The sequence below is a fragment of the Ranitomeya variabilis genome, chromosome 4, assembly GCF_051348905.1.
Source record: "Ranitomeya variabilis isolate aRanVar5 chromosome 4, aRanVar5.hap1, whole genome shotgun sequence".
NCBI classification, from domain to species: Eukaryota; Metazoa; Chordata; class Amphibia; order Anura; family Dendrobatidae; genus Ranitomeya; species Ranitomeya variabilis.
The window spans coordinates 151,640,850-151,658,052 of NC_135235.1; the positions used below are offsets into that span (position 1 = coordinate 151,640,850).

Sequence of the window (17,203 nt, forward strand, 5' to 3'; positions counted from 1 at the left end):
AAATGCGGTTTTCCACTCATCCCCCTGCCTGATTCGCACCAAATTATACGCCCCACGAAGGTCAATCTTAGAGAACCACTTGGCCCCCTTTATGCGAGCAAACAAATCAGTCAGCAACGGCAATGGGTATTGATATTTAACAGTGATTTTATTCAAAAGCCGATAATCAATACATGGTCTCAAAGAGCCGTCTTTTTTTGACACAAAGAAAAAACCGGCTCCTAAGGGAGATGACGATGGACGAATATGTCCCTTTTCCAAGGACTCCTTTATATATTCTCGCATAGCAGCATGTTCAGGCACAGACAGATTAAATAAACGACCCTTTGGGTATTTACTACCCGGGATTAAATCTATGGCACAATCGCACTCTCGGTGCGGAGGTAATGAACCAAGCTTGGATTCTTCAAAGACGTCACGATAGTCAGACAGGAACTCAGGAATTTCAGAGGGAATAGATGATGAAATGGAAACCACAGGTACATCCCCATGAGCCCCCTTACATCCCCAGCTCAACACAGACATAGCTCTCCAGTCGAGGACTGGGTTGTGAGATTGCAGCCAAGGCAATCCTAGCACCAAATCATCATGTAGATTATACAGCACCAGAAAGCGAATAATCTCCTGGTGATCCGGATTAATACGCATAGTTACTTGTGTCCAGTATTGTGGTTTATTATTAGCCAATGGGGTGGAGTCAATCCCCTTCAGAGGAATAAGAGTCTCCAAAGGCTCTAAATCATACCCACAGCGTTTGGCAAAGGACCAATCCATAAGACTCAAAGCGGCGCCAGAGTCGACATAGGCGTCCGTGGTAATAGATGACAAAGAGCAAATCAGGGTCACAGATAGAATAAACTTAGACGGTAAGGTGCAAATGGAAACAGATTTATCAAGCTTTTTAGTGCGCTTAGAGCATGCTGATATAACATGAGTAGAATCACCACAATAGAAACACAACCCATTTTTCCGTCTAAAATTCTGCCGCTCGCTTCGGGACAGAATTCTATCACACTGCATACTCTCTGGCGACTTCTCAGTGGACACCGCCAGATGGTGCACTGGTTTGCGCTCCCGCAAACGCCTATCGATCTGAATAGCCATTGTCATGGACTCATTCAGACCCGCAGGCACAGGGAACCCCACCATAACATCCTTAATGGCATCAGAGAGACCCTCTCTGAAAGTCGCCGCCAGGGCGCACTCATTCCACTGAGTAAGCACAGACCATTTACGGAATCTTTGACAGTAAATTTCCGCTTCATCTTGCCCCTGAGATAGGGACATCAAAGTTTTTTCTGCCTGAAGCTCCAAATGAGGTTCGTCATAAAGCAACCCCAAGGCCAGAAAAAACGCATCCACATTGAGCAACGCAGGATCCCCTGGGGTCAATGAAAAAGCCCAGTCTTGAGGGTCGCCCCGGAGCAAGGAAATCACAATCCTGACCTGCTGTGCAGGGTCTCCGGCAGAGCGAAATTTCAGGGACAAAAATAATTTGCAATTATTTCGAAAATTCTGAAACCCAGATCTATTCCCCGAGAAAAATTCCGGCCAAGGAATTCTCGGCTCAGATACAGGTGCATGACAAACAAAGTCTTGCAAATTTTGTACCTTCGTGGCGAGATTATTCAAACCTGCAGTTACACTCTGAAGGTCCATTACAAACAGGTGGACACAGAGCCATTCAAGGGTTAAGAGGAGGTAAGAAGCAGCTAGACAGCAATTAAGGGCTAGGCAGCAAAACTCTGAGGGGAAAAAAAAAAAAAAAAATTCCCTTAAACACTTCTTTTTCTCCTGCTTCAGCCCAAACAATTAACACTTTGTGGGCCGGTCAAACTGTCATGTTCTCAATGGCAAGAGAACATAGCATCAGCATATATAGGAACTAGCTCTTGGAAGATGGGAACTGAGCTGACCATGAACTAAACCTAACGCACAACTAGCAGTGGCCGGGTAGCATGCCTACGTTGATTCTAGATGCCCAGCACCAGCCGGAGGACTAAATAATGCTAGCAGAGGAAAATATTAGTCCTAGCTCACCTCTAGAGAAATACCCCGAAAGGAGACAGAGGCCCCCCACATGTATTGGCGGTGAATCAAGATGAAATAACAAACGTAGTATGAAAATAGGTTTAGCAAATTTGAGGTCCACTTACTACATAGCAGAAGACAGAAAGGACACTTTCATGGTCAGCTGAAAACCCTATCAAAATACCATCCAGGAATTACTTTAAAACTCTGGCATTAACTCATAACACCAGAGTGGCAATTCCTGTTCACAAGAGCTTTCCAGACACAGTAACGAAACTAAAGCTGTGAACTGGAACAAAAATGCAAAAACAAACATGGACAAGAGTCCAACTTATCTAGTAGTTGTCTAGGAGCAGGAACAAGCACAGAGAGGCTTCTGATAACATTGTTGACCGTCAAGCAACTAACAGAGCAGCAAGGTTATATAGCGACTCCCACATCTTGATGGGAACAGGTGAACAGAGAAGATGAAAACACCAGTTCAATTCCACCAGTAGCCACCGGGGGAGCCCAGAATCCAAATTCACAACACTGTTCAGTTTAAAGTTATGTCTCTTTTTGTCCAGCTTGTCATTATGAAATGTTCAGGCTAGCTGGAAGCTCTGGGAAAGCAGAGTTGCCCCTCCACACCGTGAGTCGGTGTGGAGGTTATTTTTGTAATCTCTGCGTGGATATTTAGGTTCTATATACTGACCGCACAGTGCCCTTTCCTATTTTTGTCTATCTAGTCAGAGTTGGCCTCCTTTGCTAAAATCTGTTTTCATCCCTGCGTTTGTCATTTCCCTCTCCACTCACAGTCAATATATGTGGGGGGCTATATTTCCTTAAGGGAAATTTCTCTGAGGCGAGATAGTTTTCTATTTCCATCTTGAGGGGTAGTTAGTTCTTAGGCTGTGAAGAGGCGTCTAGGGAGTGACAGGAACGTCCCACGGCTATTTCTAGTGTTTGCGTTAGGATTAGGGATTGCGGTCAGTAAAGCTACCATCTCCTCAGAGCTAGTCCAGGATCTATTTTACCAACCAGGTCACATCAGTGCTGCTCCGTACCCATCAGGTCATTTCAGTGCTGCTCCGTACCCACCAGGTCATATCAGTGCTGCTCCGTTCCCACCAGGTCATATCAGTGCTGCTCTGTTACCACCAGGTCATAACACAAAGGGACATGTCAAATCAAAGTGTTTCCACTAATTAGCATCACAGGTGTCTACAATCTTGGAATCAGTGAGTGGGCCTGTATATAGGGCTACAGACACTCACTGTGCTGTTTGGTGACATGGTGTATCATACTCAGCATGGACCAGAGGAAGCAAAGGAAACAGGGGTACCAACAGTTTTGACCATGTGTGCACATCATAGAGCAGGAACATGTTTCCCATCGTAACATACATCTATGTCAAACATCGGGAAAGGGTGAATCTGTTAGGGTTGTCGGAACGCACTAAATAAATATGAAAATAAAGTGCGTTCGCCACCCGGGGTCCACGGTGCAGAGATGGCAAACTGCAGCTAGAGAAGAATGGCAAATACTAGCAGTGAGTGAAAGTGACTCACACTGAGTTAAAGTCACTCAGTGGAGAAGCACGTGGCTGTGCCAATCAAACACAGCAACAGGAAAGGAACATTGCAATAAGACTGTGTTTATCTATACTCAATCGTAGAGTTAATATGGCGCTAGACGCGTGGCCTGTTAGCTTCACAGGAGTACGCAAGCCCCACTGGGGGAAAGGAACCGGTAGTGGACTCCAAGAACTCACAGAACTCCTCTCCTTAGAGGCCTGAATTCTAAAGGCACTAGCGCCTGCCCAGAATTCAAACACACAATCTCCTCTCCGGGGAAGCCGGAATTCTAAAGGCAATAGGCCTACCCTGAGCACATACAACCGAGTCCAGAATACCGTTAGGTTCCTCACACACAACATAAATGATCTTAGCACACCGACGGGTGTGCCAAAGATCCTTTTATAGTTTTTGCCAATTAGACAGGACCTTACTCACGGACCAATCCGAAGTCGGACCAGGACCTGAGCATGTGACAGCCGACCACCACTGAGAAGTCACCTCACGAGCATGCTCAGTAGAGCAAATCCCGGACTTAGTCTCAGGAGGGATAGCTTGCTACTGTCTATTGCCAGTTACTTTAGCTGAACCAAGAGAGGCAGCTGCAACCAAGCGCACAGCCCGAGTATGAGCAAGACACTGAGACTGATGTCTTTGCTGACCATCATTAACTGCGGTCGAGGGAGAATCCTGGCTCCTATCATTAACCCCTTTCCTAGCGCCCCCCTGCGAGCTTTGGCATGCTTGAAGGCCACAATAAGCTGGGGGCACGAATGTGCTCAACAGGCTCCCAGGTCCTATCCTCTGGCCCATGACCCTTCCAGTCCACTAAATTAACTTTTTTGCCATGTATCAACTTGGAACCGACGATCACATTCACCTCAAAGTCATCCGAGGACATTCCCGACGTCTCGGCAGATGACTCAGAAAACCGGGACATGCGAACGGGTTTCAAGAGGGACAAGTTAAAGGTGTCGATGATATTCAGGTGTGTTGGAAGGGACAGGTGATACACCACAGGATTAACCTGCTCCAGTATTTTAAAAGGACCTAGGTGACAGGGAGCAAACTTAGTTGACTCTACGCACAGCTTGATATTACGAGCTAAGAGCCACACCAAGTCGCCCAGAGTGAAGACCAGAGCGGGATGGCGATGTACATCAACAGAAACACTCATTCTCTTCTTAGAGGTCTTGATGGCATCCTGTGTGTCATCTCAGATGTCACTAGCCTCCACAGCCCAGTCTACCAACCTAAAGTCAGAAGACGAGATGGGCATGGGGACGGGAACACTCGGATGCTGACCTTAATTAAGGAGAAATGGAGTCTGCCCTGTAAAATCAGCAACCGTATTGTTAAGAGCAAACTCTGCCCAAGACAAAAAAGATGCCCAATCATCATGCCTGGCAGAGATGAGGTGCTGTAGGTATGTGACCAGAGACTGATTGGCCCTCTCCATCAACGCGTTCATCTCAGGATGATAAGGTGAAGAGAGATTAAGCTCAATACTGAGCAGACGACAGAGCTCTCTCCAGAACCGAGAAGCGAACTGGGGACCCCGGTCATTGACTATCATGTCAGGCATGCCATGAAGAAGGAAAATATGCTTCACAAAAAGCGCAGCCAAGGCCCGTGCTGACGGATCTCGTGGCAGAGGAACTAAGTGTACTATCTTGGAGAAATGGTTGGTGACTACCCAGAAGACTGTATTGTTACGAGACTTGGGCAAACCCACAACAAAGTCCATCCCAACCATCTCCCAGGGCCTATCTGCCACAGACAAGGAATGTAACAAGCCCACTGGCCTCTGCCGGGATGGCCGATTCCATTCGCAGCCAGCAATGAAACCTCACCAAAAACTCAGACATCCTTTTGATCCTGAAATGTCCACCCAACCTAGACTAGTGAGCCCAAGAGAGAACCTTTGGCCGCAGATTTGGAGGTATCAGAGTCACTGACTCAAGTGAAACTGGGGCTACCATTCGCAGACTCTCCAACGGGACGTGTTATGGTCCTGGTGGTTATGAACACATGAACTGACCTGATGAGTAAACCAAAAATAAGGACAAGCTCTGGGAATGTGGGAACTTTACTGACCGCAATCCTGATCCTATCAACACACACTATAGGCAGCCGTGGAGCGTTCCTTACTCGGCCTAGATGCCTCTACACAGCCTGAGAAACTAGCTACCCCTAGAGAGAAACAAAGCCTCACTCGCCTCAGAGAAATGTTCCCCAAAGTGTAGGCAGCCCCCCACAAATAATAACAGTGAGTTAAGGGGAAAACACAAACATAGAAATGAAAACAGGTTTTAGCAAATGAGGCCCGCTAATAACTAAATAGTCAGAAGATAGCAAGGAATCTGTGCGGTCAGTATAAAATACTACAAAAATTATCCACGCAGAGAATACAAAAAGACCCCCAAACCGACTCATGATGTGAGGGGCGCAACTCCGAACCCCAGAGCTTCCAGTTAGCAATCAAATAGCATATAAGCAAGCTGGACTGAACTCATCATATACTGAGAAACATTTTCAAAAATCAATGAGCAAAAATGGACTAGCATGAACTTAGCTTCTCCACGAGGAGACAGGTCACAAGGGAAGTCCCAGAGAGATCTGAACCAGTACTGAATACAACGACAGCAGGCAACAAGTAAAGGTCCAGATGGAGTTAAATAGGCAGCAAGCCTAGCAGGAAACGAGGCAGCTGGGGTCCAGCTACAGACCAGCCGTAACACTCAAAGCCACCAGAGGGAGACCATGAACAGAACTCACAAAGTACCACTCATGACCACAGGAGGGAGCCCGAGAACGGAATTCACAACAGGGACGATAAGCTGAGGCTCGTCCCGCACCTCAGATGAGACAACAGAACGGGATAGAGCATCGGCATGGACATTTTTCATCTCAGGTAGAAAATGAAGGGTGAAATTAAATATGGAGAAGAATAAGGACCACCTGTCCTGGCAAGAATTCAACCACTGGGTAGTCTGCAAGTACAGCAGATTTTTGTGGTCGGTCAAGACTTGGATGGGGAAATGTGCCACTTCTAGGAGTTGTCTCCACTCAGAGAAAGCCAGTTTCATGACCAGTAACTCCCTATCCCCAATGGAATAGTTTCTCTCTGCCAGTGTGAAAGTCTTGGAAAATAAAAAACATGGATGTTGATGACCTTGAGCATCCTTCTGCTACAGGACTGCTCCAGCACCAACGGAAGAGGCATCCACCTCCAATATGAAAGGTTTATTCTAATTAGTACGGTGTAACATGGGAGCCCTAGCGAAATGAGACTTTACAGAGATAAAGGCCTTGGAGCCCTCTTCCGACCACAACTTGGGGTTAGCTCCTTTTTTGATGAGGGCTACCAGAGGAGCTACCAGAGTAGTGAAGTGCGGGATGAGCTGGTGATATTACTTAATGAACCCCATGAAGCGCTGCGGTGCTTTCAGAGAGTGGGGCTCCTGCCAGTACATTACAGACTCCAGTTTGGCAGGATCCATGGCCAAACCCTTGGCTGAGATGATAATCAATGATCAATGATCAATCAATGATCAACTCTGCTGCCCGCCTAATCCACCTCTCTCCTCGCTACTCCCCTGCTTCTCCCCTCTGCAAATCCCTCCACTGGCTCCCAATCCCCCAACGAATCCAGTTCAAACTACTAACACTGATCTACAAAGCCATCCACAACCTATCCCCTCCCTATATCTCTGAACTAATCTCCCAATATCTTCCTTCACGTAATCTTCATTCATCTCAAGACCTCCTACTCTCCTCCGCACTTATTCGTTCCTCACACAATCGCCTCCAAGATTTCTCCCGAATATCCCCCATCCTCTGGAATTCCATGCCTCAACACGTCCGATTATCCACCACCCTCGGATCCTTCAGACGGAACTTGAAAACCCATCTCTTCAGGAAAGCCTACAGCCTACAATAACCGAGCCGCCGTCTCACCACCGCCAGAGCCGCCGCCGCCCACCCCTACCTTCTGTATCTTCCCCACTATCCCATAGAATGTAAGTCCGCAAGGACAGGGTTCTCTCCCCTCTGTACCAGTGTGTCACTGTAAACCTGTTTACTGTAAATGATAGCTATAACCCTGTATGTAACCCCTTTCTCATGTACAGCACCATGGAATTAATGGTGCTATATAAATAAATAATAATAATAATAATATAGCCAAGGAAAGGCAAAGACTCCTGCTCAAACACACACATCTCTAACTTAGCAAACAGTTAATTGGCACGTAGGAGCTCAAAAACTTTACAGACATTCTTTCGATGGGAGTTGATATCTGGGGAGTAAATAGGTATGTCATCCAGATAGACAAATACAGAGGTGGATAACATATCCCGAAAGATGCTGTTAGCAAAGTCTTGGAAGACGGCAGGAGCATTACACAGTTCGAACGCCATCACCAGATACTCATAGTGGCCTTCCCATGTGTTAAACACGGTCTTCCGTTCATCTCCCTCACAAATACGTATCAAATTGTATGTGCCACGCAGATCTAACTTACCCTCACTCCTCGTAGCCTATGAAAAATCTCCGAGATGAGTGGTAGAGGGTATTTATTCTTGATAGTAATTCAGACCCCTGTAATCTATGCACAGACATAGTTCTTTGTTTTTCTTCTGAACAAAGAGCCCAACCCGGCGGGAGGCACTGACTTCCTGATAAACCCTCTTGCCAGATTCTCTTTAATATATTGTGACATTGCCTCGGTTTCCGGGAGAGATAGAGTATAAACACATCCCCGGGGAGGCTCAGCACCTGGCAAAAGATCTATAGGACAGTCATAGAAGTGGTGGAGTGGAAGAGTCTCTGCTGCCTTTTTGGAGAACACGTCCGCATACTGCCAACAATGTTTAGGGAGAGAGGTTAGATCTGCAGTGACTTCTGATGTGGCAACCTGAACCTGACACATTCCAAGCTAATATACTCCCAGTAGACCAGTCAATATGAGGGGAGTGATAACGCAAAAAGGTTATCCCTAATAACATCTCGTCGATACCCTCGAGCATGACTAGCAGTGAAATTATCTCCTGATGTTCTGGAGACATGACCAGAGAGAGTGGAATGGTCTGATTTGTAATTTGTGAGGACAATGCGGACCTATTAACCACCTGGACGGTATCTGGCCTGGAGAGCATTACCAGGGGTATTTTGTGCCGTTGGGCAAAGGCAGAGGACATAAAAATGCCCTCAGCCCCGGAATCCACGCAAACCTCCACCTAACCTCCACCAAAAAGGTGGTCAAAAGAAAGTGTCGCCCTAAAGGTCAACGTGGAAGAAAATGCAGCCATGTCTAATGAGCCTCCTCCTACAGCCACTAGACGCGGTAGTTTCACTGCTGTTTGGCACACTTGTTGGCATAATGACCAGGCTGCCTGCAAACATGGCAGATCGAGGGTGCACGAGTGGACCAAGACTTAGGTCCCACTCGAGAAACCTCCATGGCCTCCTGAGGTTCAGAAACCTAGGCCGAAGATTTCAGAGTTTTGGCAAAATTTGGAGCAAGCCAAAACCTCTGCCGACACTGGGCTCGCTCCAACCCACGCTCTGTATGCCGAAGGTCGATGCGAGTGGATACCAATATCAATTCCACCAGTGAGGCCAAAACCTCCCTAGTGGCCAGAACATCCTTAACATGATGAGCCAGTTCCCTCCAAAAGACAGGGATGAGGACTTTATCCAGCCACTCCAGCTCCAAAGCTAGAGTCCGGAAATGGATGGCAAAATGACTGACCATGGAGGAGCCCTGAGATAAAGAGAGGTCCTAAAAAGACGCGGTTCAAAGTGCTCAAATAATGCGGGGTGCCCTACACCACCAGATGATTGCGCTCCCACAGTGGTGTAGCCAACTTCAGTGCTCTGTCCGTCATCAGAGAGATCACAAATCCCACCTTAGCCCGTTCTGATGGGAAAGGAGACTCTAGCAGCTCTATATGTATAGCACACTGGTTCACGAATCCCCTACAGGTTTTACCTGTCACCTGTGAACTTATCGGGCAGAGGGAGACGAGAGAGAGACAGAACCGAGGTGGCAGTGGACACACAAGTTGCAGCTTCTGAGGCTGCCTGAGCCGCTACCGCAGTGACATCCGCAGCTGTGGTCATGCACTCGAGAGCGGACAACCTGCCTTCCAGCTGCTGGATGTATCATTGTAATTGCTGCTCGTCCGCCATTGCTAGCCAGACCCTCGTGCTAAGATACTGTTAGGCTTGGCGGAACGAACTAAATAAATATGAAAATTAAGTGCGTTCGCCACCCAGGGTCCACTGTGCAGAGATGGCAAACTGCAGCTATAGGGCAATGGCGAATACTAGCAGCGAGCGAAAGTGACTCGCACTGAGTTAACGTCACTCAGTGGAGAAGCACGTGGCTGTGCCAATCACACACAACGACGGGAAAGGAAATCTGCAATAGGACTGTGTTTATCGGCACACAGCCGCAGATAGAATATGGCACTAAACACGTACCCTGTTAGCTTCACAGGAGTACGCAAGCCCCACTGGGGCAAGGGAAACGGTAGTGGACTCCAAGCACTCACAGAGCTCCTCTACAGAGAGGTCTGAATTCTAAAGGCACTAGCACTTGCCCTGAACTCAAACACACAATCTCCTCTCTGGGGAAGCCACATTTCCAAAGGTACTAGGCCTGCCCTGAGCACATACAACTGTCCATTATACCGTTAGGTTCCTCACACACACAAAACATAAATGATCTTAGTGCACCAAACGTCGCCAAAGCTCCTTTTATAGTTTTTGACAATTAGACAGGACCTTGCTCACGGACCAATCCAAAGCCAGACCAGGACCTGAGCATGTGACGGCCAACCACCCTTGAGAAGTCGCCTCACGAGCATGCTCAGTAGAGCGAATCCCAGATTTAGTCTCAGGAGGGATCGCTTGCTGCTGTCTATTGCCAGTTACTATAGCTGAACCTGGAGAGGCAGCAGTAATCAAGTGCACAGCCTGAGTCTGAGCAAGATGCTGAGAATGATGTATTTGCTGAGCATCATTCACTGCAGTTGAGACTGAATGGGGGACCGCAGGAGAAGACAAGGCTTGGGGTCCATCCTGTGCAGAGGGAGAATCCCGGCGCCAAACAGAATCTCCTTAAAAAGAGCTTTACAAAAAAAAGTATGTTTTTAGTAGTGATGAGCGAACATACTCTTTTCTCAAGATTTCCCGAGCATACTCGTGTGACCTCCGAGTATTTTTTAGTGCTCGGAGATTTAGTTTTCCTCACCATAGCTGAATGATTTACATCTCTTAGCCAGCTTGATTACATGTGGGGATTCCCTAGCAACCAGGCAACGCCCACATGTACTTATGCTGGCTAACAGATGCAAATCATTCAGCTGCGCAGATGAAAACTAAATCTCCGAGCACTAAAAAATACTCGCAGGTCAACGAAGCGTACTCAGGAAATCTCGAGTAACGAGTATATTCGCTCATCACTAGTTTTTAGGTGATAAAGAGCAGTTCTTAGACCATTAGAGGACTAAACTCATCACATTATATTCGCTTGAAAGGTTCAATATCAGTAACATGATTGTTACATTCTTGAACTTTTTTCTGTACATTAATAAATTATTTGAGTCACCTAATGATATGAGATGAGGATTTTAGACAGCTGACTGATATATAATATTATATTAATAAAAAGTTCAGATAAAATCTTGTGTTGTAACGGTAGCTTGCTAGACTTTTTTGGTCTAGACCTGTGGTACAAAGATACAATCATCCTTGTTTGTTGATTATTGTATTTTTTTCACATTTTTTCCTTATTGTGCCTGGACACATATTTGAACACATAGTAAGGATCTGTGAGCAGGTTTGATCATACCAGCTTTCTGAGCCCAACTTTAAAAGGTCAAACAGACTTGAAAATGTGACTTTTGCCTAGTAGGAAGATCACTGAAACTAAAAGAGCCAGATAATAGACTCATGGAGCGATGTCTGTACTGAGAGTATCAAGATTGAAATGAAAAATAATATTTCTGTTCTTGGCTGATGGGTACTCAGCTGTTTTGTGCAATTTTGGACTGCACATATTCCATGTGCTTCCTACCATGACGACCTTTGTGTTCACAGCATTGCAGAACTAAGCACATTAAAAGCCATTATCAAAAATGAGACACATGGCCATCATGATTATCTGTACAAGGATGCAAAGCGCATCAGTTTTACTAGTTACATTTTAATGGAACAATTGCTTCCTCTTTTTGCCTGCATATTTTTCCTCATATCATAAATAGATTTTACAATGTGGGCACGTCATAGTTTTACAACATTGCGCCCCATACTCATCCCACTTTACTAATGTCCATTTTAGAACGGTGCAATAAAAAGAAATGATGGTGAATGCGATGTCAAGTATTTTACTGCAGTAAATATCCTAAGGTGTTGGGTGGCTTACACTTCATAATTAATGTTTATTCTCCTTTAGAATATTAAATCATTATATACTTACTCATCCTATTAAATGCCTTATCTCCAGCTGATGAGAAAATATGCCCCAATTCTCACTATGTCCAGATATATAAGGATCAGTCTCAATGCTATCATCAAAACAGCTTTTGAGTCTTTGAGAAGTTCAGAACTAAGAAAAGAAATCAGTCATGTCTGGAATCAAAGGAGCAAACTGCCAGAAGAGCTCATGCCAGAATCCATGCAAGGATCCCTGCCAAAAAGTGCCTATCTGTGTAAATCCTTGCCAAGACCGTAAGTTACTCTTTTTTAGTTTTGCCTTTTTGCATTGTTGATAAACTTTACATATTGATTAGTATTATAGAACTTTGCTCCAGAATTTTACATTAGTATTTTTTTAACAAAGATATAAAAAAATGTAAAGAATTAATGCATTTAAAGACTGTAAAAAAAAAAAAAAAGCCTTAGAAGTCTTGCGGAAAACATGTCACATTTAAGGTTAGGTTTAGCTCACATTTCATATGCTCTTAGGTTCAGCCTGTAGGTATATACAGGCCAGATATATAATTTGCAGCTGTATGTCATTCAGCCAATATGCTTTTTTGATACAGTTAAAGTGATTAACGTCTTAGAAGTAGGGTATGTTCAATGTATTCCATCTTAAATAGTGTTTCCATAGAAGTATATCTCAAACATGTATGAAAAGTAATTGATCTAGATATTCATTATGACAGCCATAATTCGTGCTATGAAATTGGATTTAACCTTCAAGGGTAAACTGTTCAGGAGGTAATGTCCTATAGTGTACAATCCCTCCTAAACATCTGAACTGTCCATCATTGTGCCTCCCATTGTTATGTCATATAATCACTGCAGACAATCAGAGGTCACTGATTGGTCTGCAGCTTTTACTATTACATAGTTAGTATATGTGAAAACAGACAAGTCTATCAAGTTCAACCAAGCTGACCTTAGTATATGGCTTTTTTATTTTTTGATGGACAGTTTTGATGTTAAGAATATGTTATCCACTTCTAGACAATCTCTTCAAATTGATGACATTTGATATATTCTTCATAATAGTTTTCCACTGATTGTAGTATATACAGTAGTTATTGATGCTACTTTTTGTTATACAGTGAATATGGTTACTGTGTACACAATTCTGTAGTTTTTAAAACTCTTTGTATACTATATACACAAAATGTCAAAATGGTGTTACAGACTTTCAGATTTTTGGACTAACTGCTTTAAATTTTTCTTTCCAGATTAAGCAGAATAGAAATTACTACTAGAAGATTAATTTTAGACCAGCCATTGTAATACTAGAGGATTATAACACATATCTAAACTTTTTATTCTTATCTCAGGGAGCAAAGAATTGGAAATAATCCATTAAAACAGTCTCATATTGAATTCTGTATGACTCGAATTTGATACAGAAACATGTGGAAGTGTTTTCTCTTAGAAGCATACAGACAAGGCCTGTAATAAATATAATGAGGCCATAGCCCAAAGAAGGTTTTTTTGTCATATTAAAAATTCTGGCTGTCTGGGGCAATGAAAGCATTGTTAATAAAATCTCACCTATTGTAAGGCAGTGAACAAGTCAGTGTACATGTCCTGGTTGTATGAGGCAGTAAAAGGGTAACAGTTAAATTGTGGTTCATGGGGATCTTGTCTGCAGGTGGGAAAAGAGTCTAGCAGAAAGTTTTGGTATGTAGGAATTGACTAGTAGGAACTTCCTTGACACCTGTCCTGCATAGGTGGTCGAACAGCATCCTATAGACTTCAACAGGTTGCGCCACAGCTCCATAGAACTTAGACTTTGTGCATAACCACAATACGACCATAATCATACATAACTCTGTAGATATTGTTTCAAAATGCAGTGACCACAGAATGAATGTTTCTCTTTTCTAGCTTGCCAATCTGGGTCCCAGTACTCCGGCTACAGCAATCAACAAGGTCATGGACAATTCCCCAAACAAGGTAAAGATAAGGATAATTTTAGTTGGTTTTTCACTGTCATCAGTGCTAATTAATTTCTCTATGCACAGATCAAAATCACTGTATTTAAAAGCTGCTTTATAAGGTGTGATTCATAGGACTGCATCTGGCATAAAATATGAAGAAAAACTGTGCAGGTTTCCAAACTTCCAGAAATTCTTGGACAGTCGGTAAAATTAGGGCACTTTTTCCATTGCCTGTAAAAAACTTGAATAGGTTATTACGACTGTAGTTATCATTTTTTACAGTTCAAAGTGAATGCAGCTAATTTATAGGTTGTAGACATGGATCACTTATAGTCATAATGATTTATTATGGTTATCGAATGTCACTGTAAAAAATGTTGAGTGTCTGTGAATTTTTGATAAGCTGTCCAGAAAAGAAAATCAAACTAGTGACCTTGATAATGTAAAGTATACAGTCTAACAGAGCAATTCTTTATAAAATGTGATGATTCACAAAGACAACTTACAGGGCCACAAAGAGTGCTCAGTAGGGATCTGCACACTGTGTGTCTCATTACAAGGTATCCATATCTCATAAGCAGGAGAAATGCATCATTTTAGAAAATTCCCTTATTTTCCTGGAACATGCTCTTCTCCAGAACTTGACACAGGAACCTTTATTTTAACTATTATGTATTCTGGTAGTTTTAGAATTTCTCAATGGGTGAGTGCATGAAAAAATAAAATATTTATCTTGCTTTTTCCTTTTGCGCTGTGCTCCAATTGCTTTACACATATACAATTCTGAAAAATAGCAAAGACATATATAGTAAATTTATTTCCAAAACAATAAATATTATGAAAGTCTTATCTTTAAACTGCAGGTAATTTATTATGTTAACTTGTACCATGTATTGCTCTTTTGTATTGAACTGTCTATTGTAACTAAACCTTTATCTTTTTTTTATATTTGAGTGGCTTTTTGTTTGCAAACAAGTGAGTTGGGGTCTACATCCTAAGGGTACTGTTACACAAAACGATTTGCCAACGATCACGACCAGCGATACGACCTGGCCGTGATCGTTGCTAAGTCGTTGTGTGGTCGCTGGAGAGCTGTCACACAGACAGCTCTCCAGCGACCAACGATGCCGAAGTCCCCGGGTAACCAGGGTAAACATCGGGTTACTAAGCGCAGGGCCGCGCTTAGTAACCCGATGTTTACCCTGGTTACCAGCGTAAACGTAAAATAAAAAAACACATACTCACATTCCGGTGCTTGCGTCCGCTTCCCTGCACTTCTCCTGCATCCTGTGTAAGCATCGGTCAAAGCAGAGCGGTGACGTCCCCGCTGTGCTGTGCTTTCACTTTACGGCCGGCGCTCACAGTCAGTGCAGGGAAGCAGACGGCCAGGGACCCTGACGGACACTGGAATGTAAGTATGTACTGTTTGTTTTTTTTACATTTACGATGGTAACCAGGGTAAACATCGGGTTACTAAGCGCGGCCCTGCACTTAGTAACCCGATGTTTACCCTGGTTACAATCGAACGCATCGCTACATCGGTGTCACACACACTGATGCAGCGATGACAGCGGGAGATCCAGCGACAAAATAAAGTTGCAAACGATTTGCTACGACGTACGATTCTCAGCGGAGTCCCTGATTGCTGCTGCGTGTCAGACACAGCGATATCGTATGGATATCGCTGGAACGTCACGGATCTGCCGTCGTAGCGATCAAAGTGCCAATGAGAGACGGTACCCTAAGACCCGCACCAATCCCAATCGAGAATTTAGCTCAGGTGACAGAAGCACACGGCTCCTTCCTGATCCCGCACACATAGCAACGGATGGATTTAATACAACAGCTGGAGCTGTGCAGCACACAAGCAGCTTTTTGAGAGATAGGTGGCGGTCTCACTAAACTGCTTTTAATTAAAAGGGCACTTAAATGGCACTCAGATATAAAAAAAAATGATAAAGTTTATCTTCTTTGAAATAAATGACTAACTGATATATGTTCACTTCTCCATCAGATCCCTGCAACCCCTGCTGTCCACCTCCCTGCTGTCCACCTCCCTGCTGTCCACCTCCCTGCTGTCCTGATCCCTGCTGTCCTGATCCCTGCCAAGGTCAAGGGAATTTCTACTGCAATAAATGAACATGTGACACCCGACTTTGTTCCTTGCATTGTTCCCCATCATTCCGCAAATGTATTATAAATTGTCGGAATCAATTGAGAATCCTGACCTTTGCCTTTGCTTGCTGTTTACTCATCTGTTCTGTTATCCAATAAAATTCTGCTATTAACACATGGCTTATAGTTTATGTATTCAAGTTCTTATGCATTAGAAATCTTTTATTACAGGGAATAAAAAATAACAACCCACGGACAGATGAAGGATCCTTTCTAAGGAAAAAAGGCAGACATGTTTTGTAATCCAGAACAACACCTTTAAGAAAAAAAAACGTTGATTATCAAATGCCTCTCATATGCATCATATGCAATGCAAAGCCTTTAAAGTGTAAATATACTTAAAGTAGACAACAGTAATATAAAGCTACGATGAACCACCAATAATAATAATCTTTATACAGAGCACTGTATGATTCAGTAGATGCACCTACCGAACACTATAAGTAACAGAATACAATTCAAACAATTAGAGGGAAAGGGGTGACACGAAAAATAAAAAATATAAAGAGATCAGTGTCTAATCCCAGGTGATGAATTTCAAGAAATGATTTGCATTCCTACATCAAAATACAAAGCTCCGATCTATAATAGGTCGTTATCAAGTATACAAAAAAATCACAAAGGGCTGGCTTTTATAGTGTGGAGACCAAGTCTGCACCAATCACTACAAAGGCCAAACCCACTCATATTAAATACATTATTTATGCAAACATTCATAAAAAGTATACATACCCTAATTGTGAAAAGCATAAATAACACCTTATACATTAAAAAGATGTAAATATGGGTTGCCATAAATCACATAGGTGCTGTGTCCTGGGACAGCTGCAATCACATGACCTGGATGGTTTGTTTCCTTTGGCATCATGGGGGGCAGTCTCGATGCCATGGTTACCACCGTGGTCTGGATGGTTCTCCTGGATGCTGCTCATTACTGCGCAGCGGCCGCGCGTGTCATTGGGTATGCGGTCATGTGGCGATAGTCATGTAACCTCCCTTGTGTGACGCTCGCTGGTGGTG

At 43.9% G+C, this 17,203-nt stretch overlaps 1 protein-coding gene across 3 annotated transcripts in view; it reads left to right on the forward strand.

Moving 5' to 3' along the window:
• LOC143768536 (uncharacterized) overlaps positions 1-16,158 on the forward strand; it is a 106,571-nt gene extending 90,413 nt beyond the window's left edge. For all 3 annotated transcript variants that reach the window (XR_013213931.1, XR_013213930.1, XM_077257184.1), the window contains exons 3-5: positions 12,103-12,326; positions 13,956-14,024; positions 16,023-16,158. Coding sequence is in view for 1 of the 3 variants with exons in the window: in XM_077257184.1 (XP_077113299.1) it covers positions 12,103-12,326; positions 13,956-14,024; positions 16,023-16,092 (363 nt within the window). In the remaining 2 variants the exon portion in view is untranslated. The remainder of the gene's footprint in view (positions 1-12,102; positions 12,327-13,955; positions 14,025-16,022) is intronic.
• Positions 16,159-17,203: the final 1,045 nt, after the last annotated feature.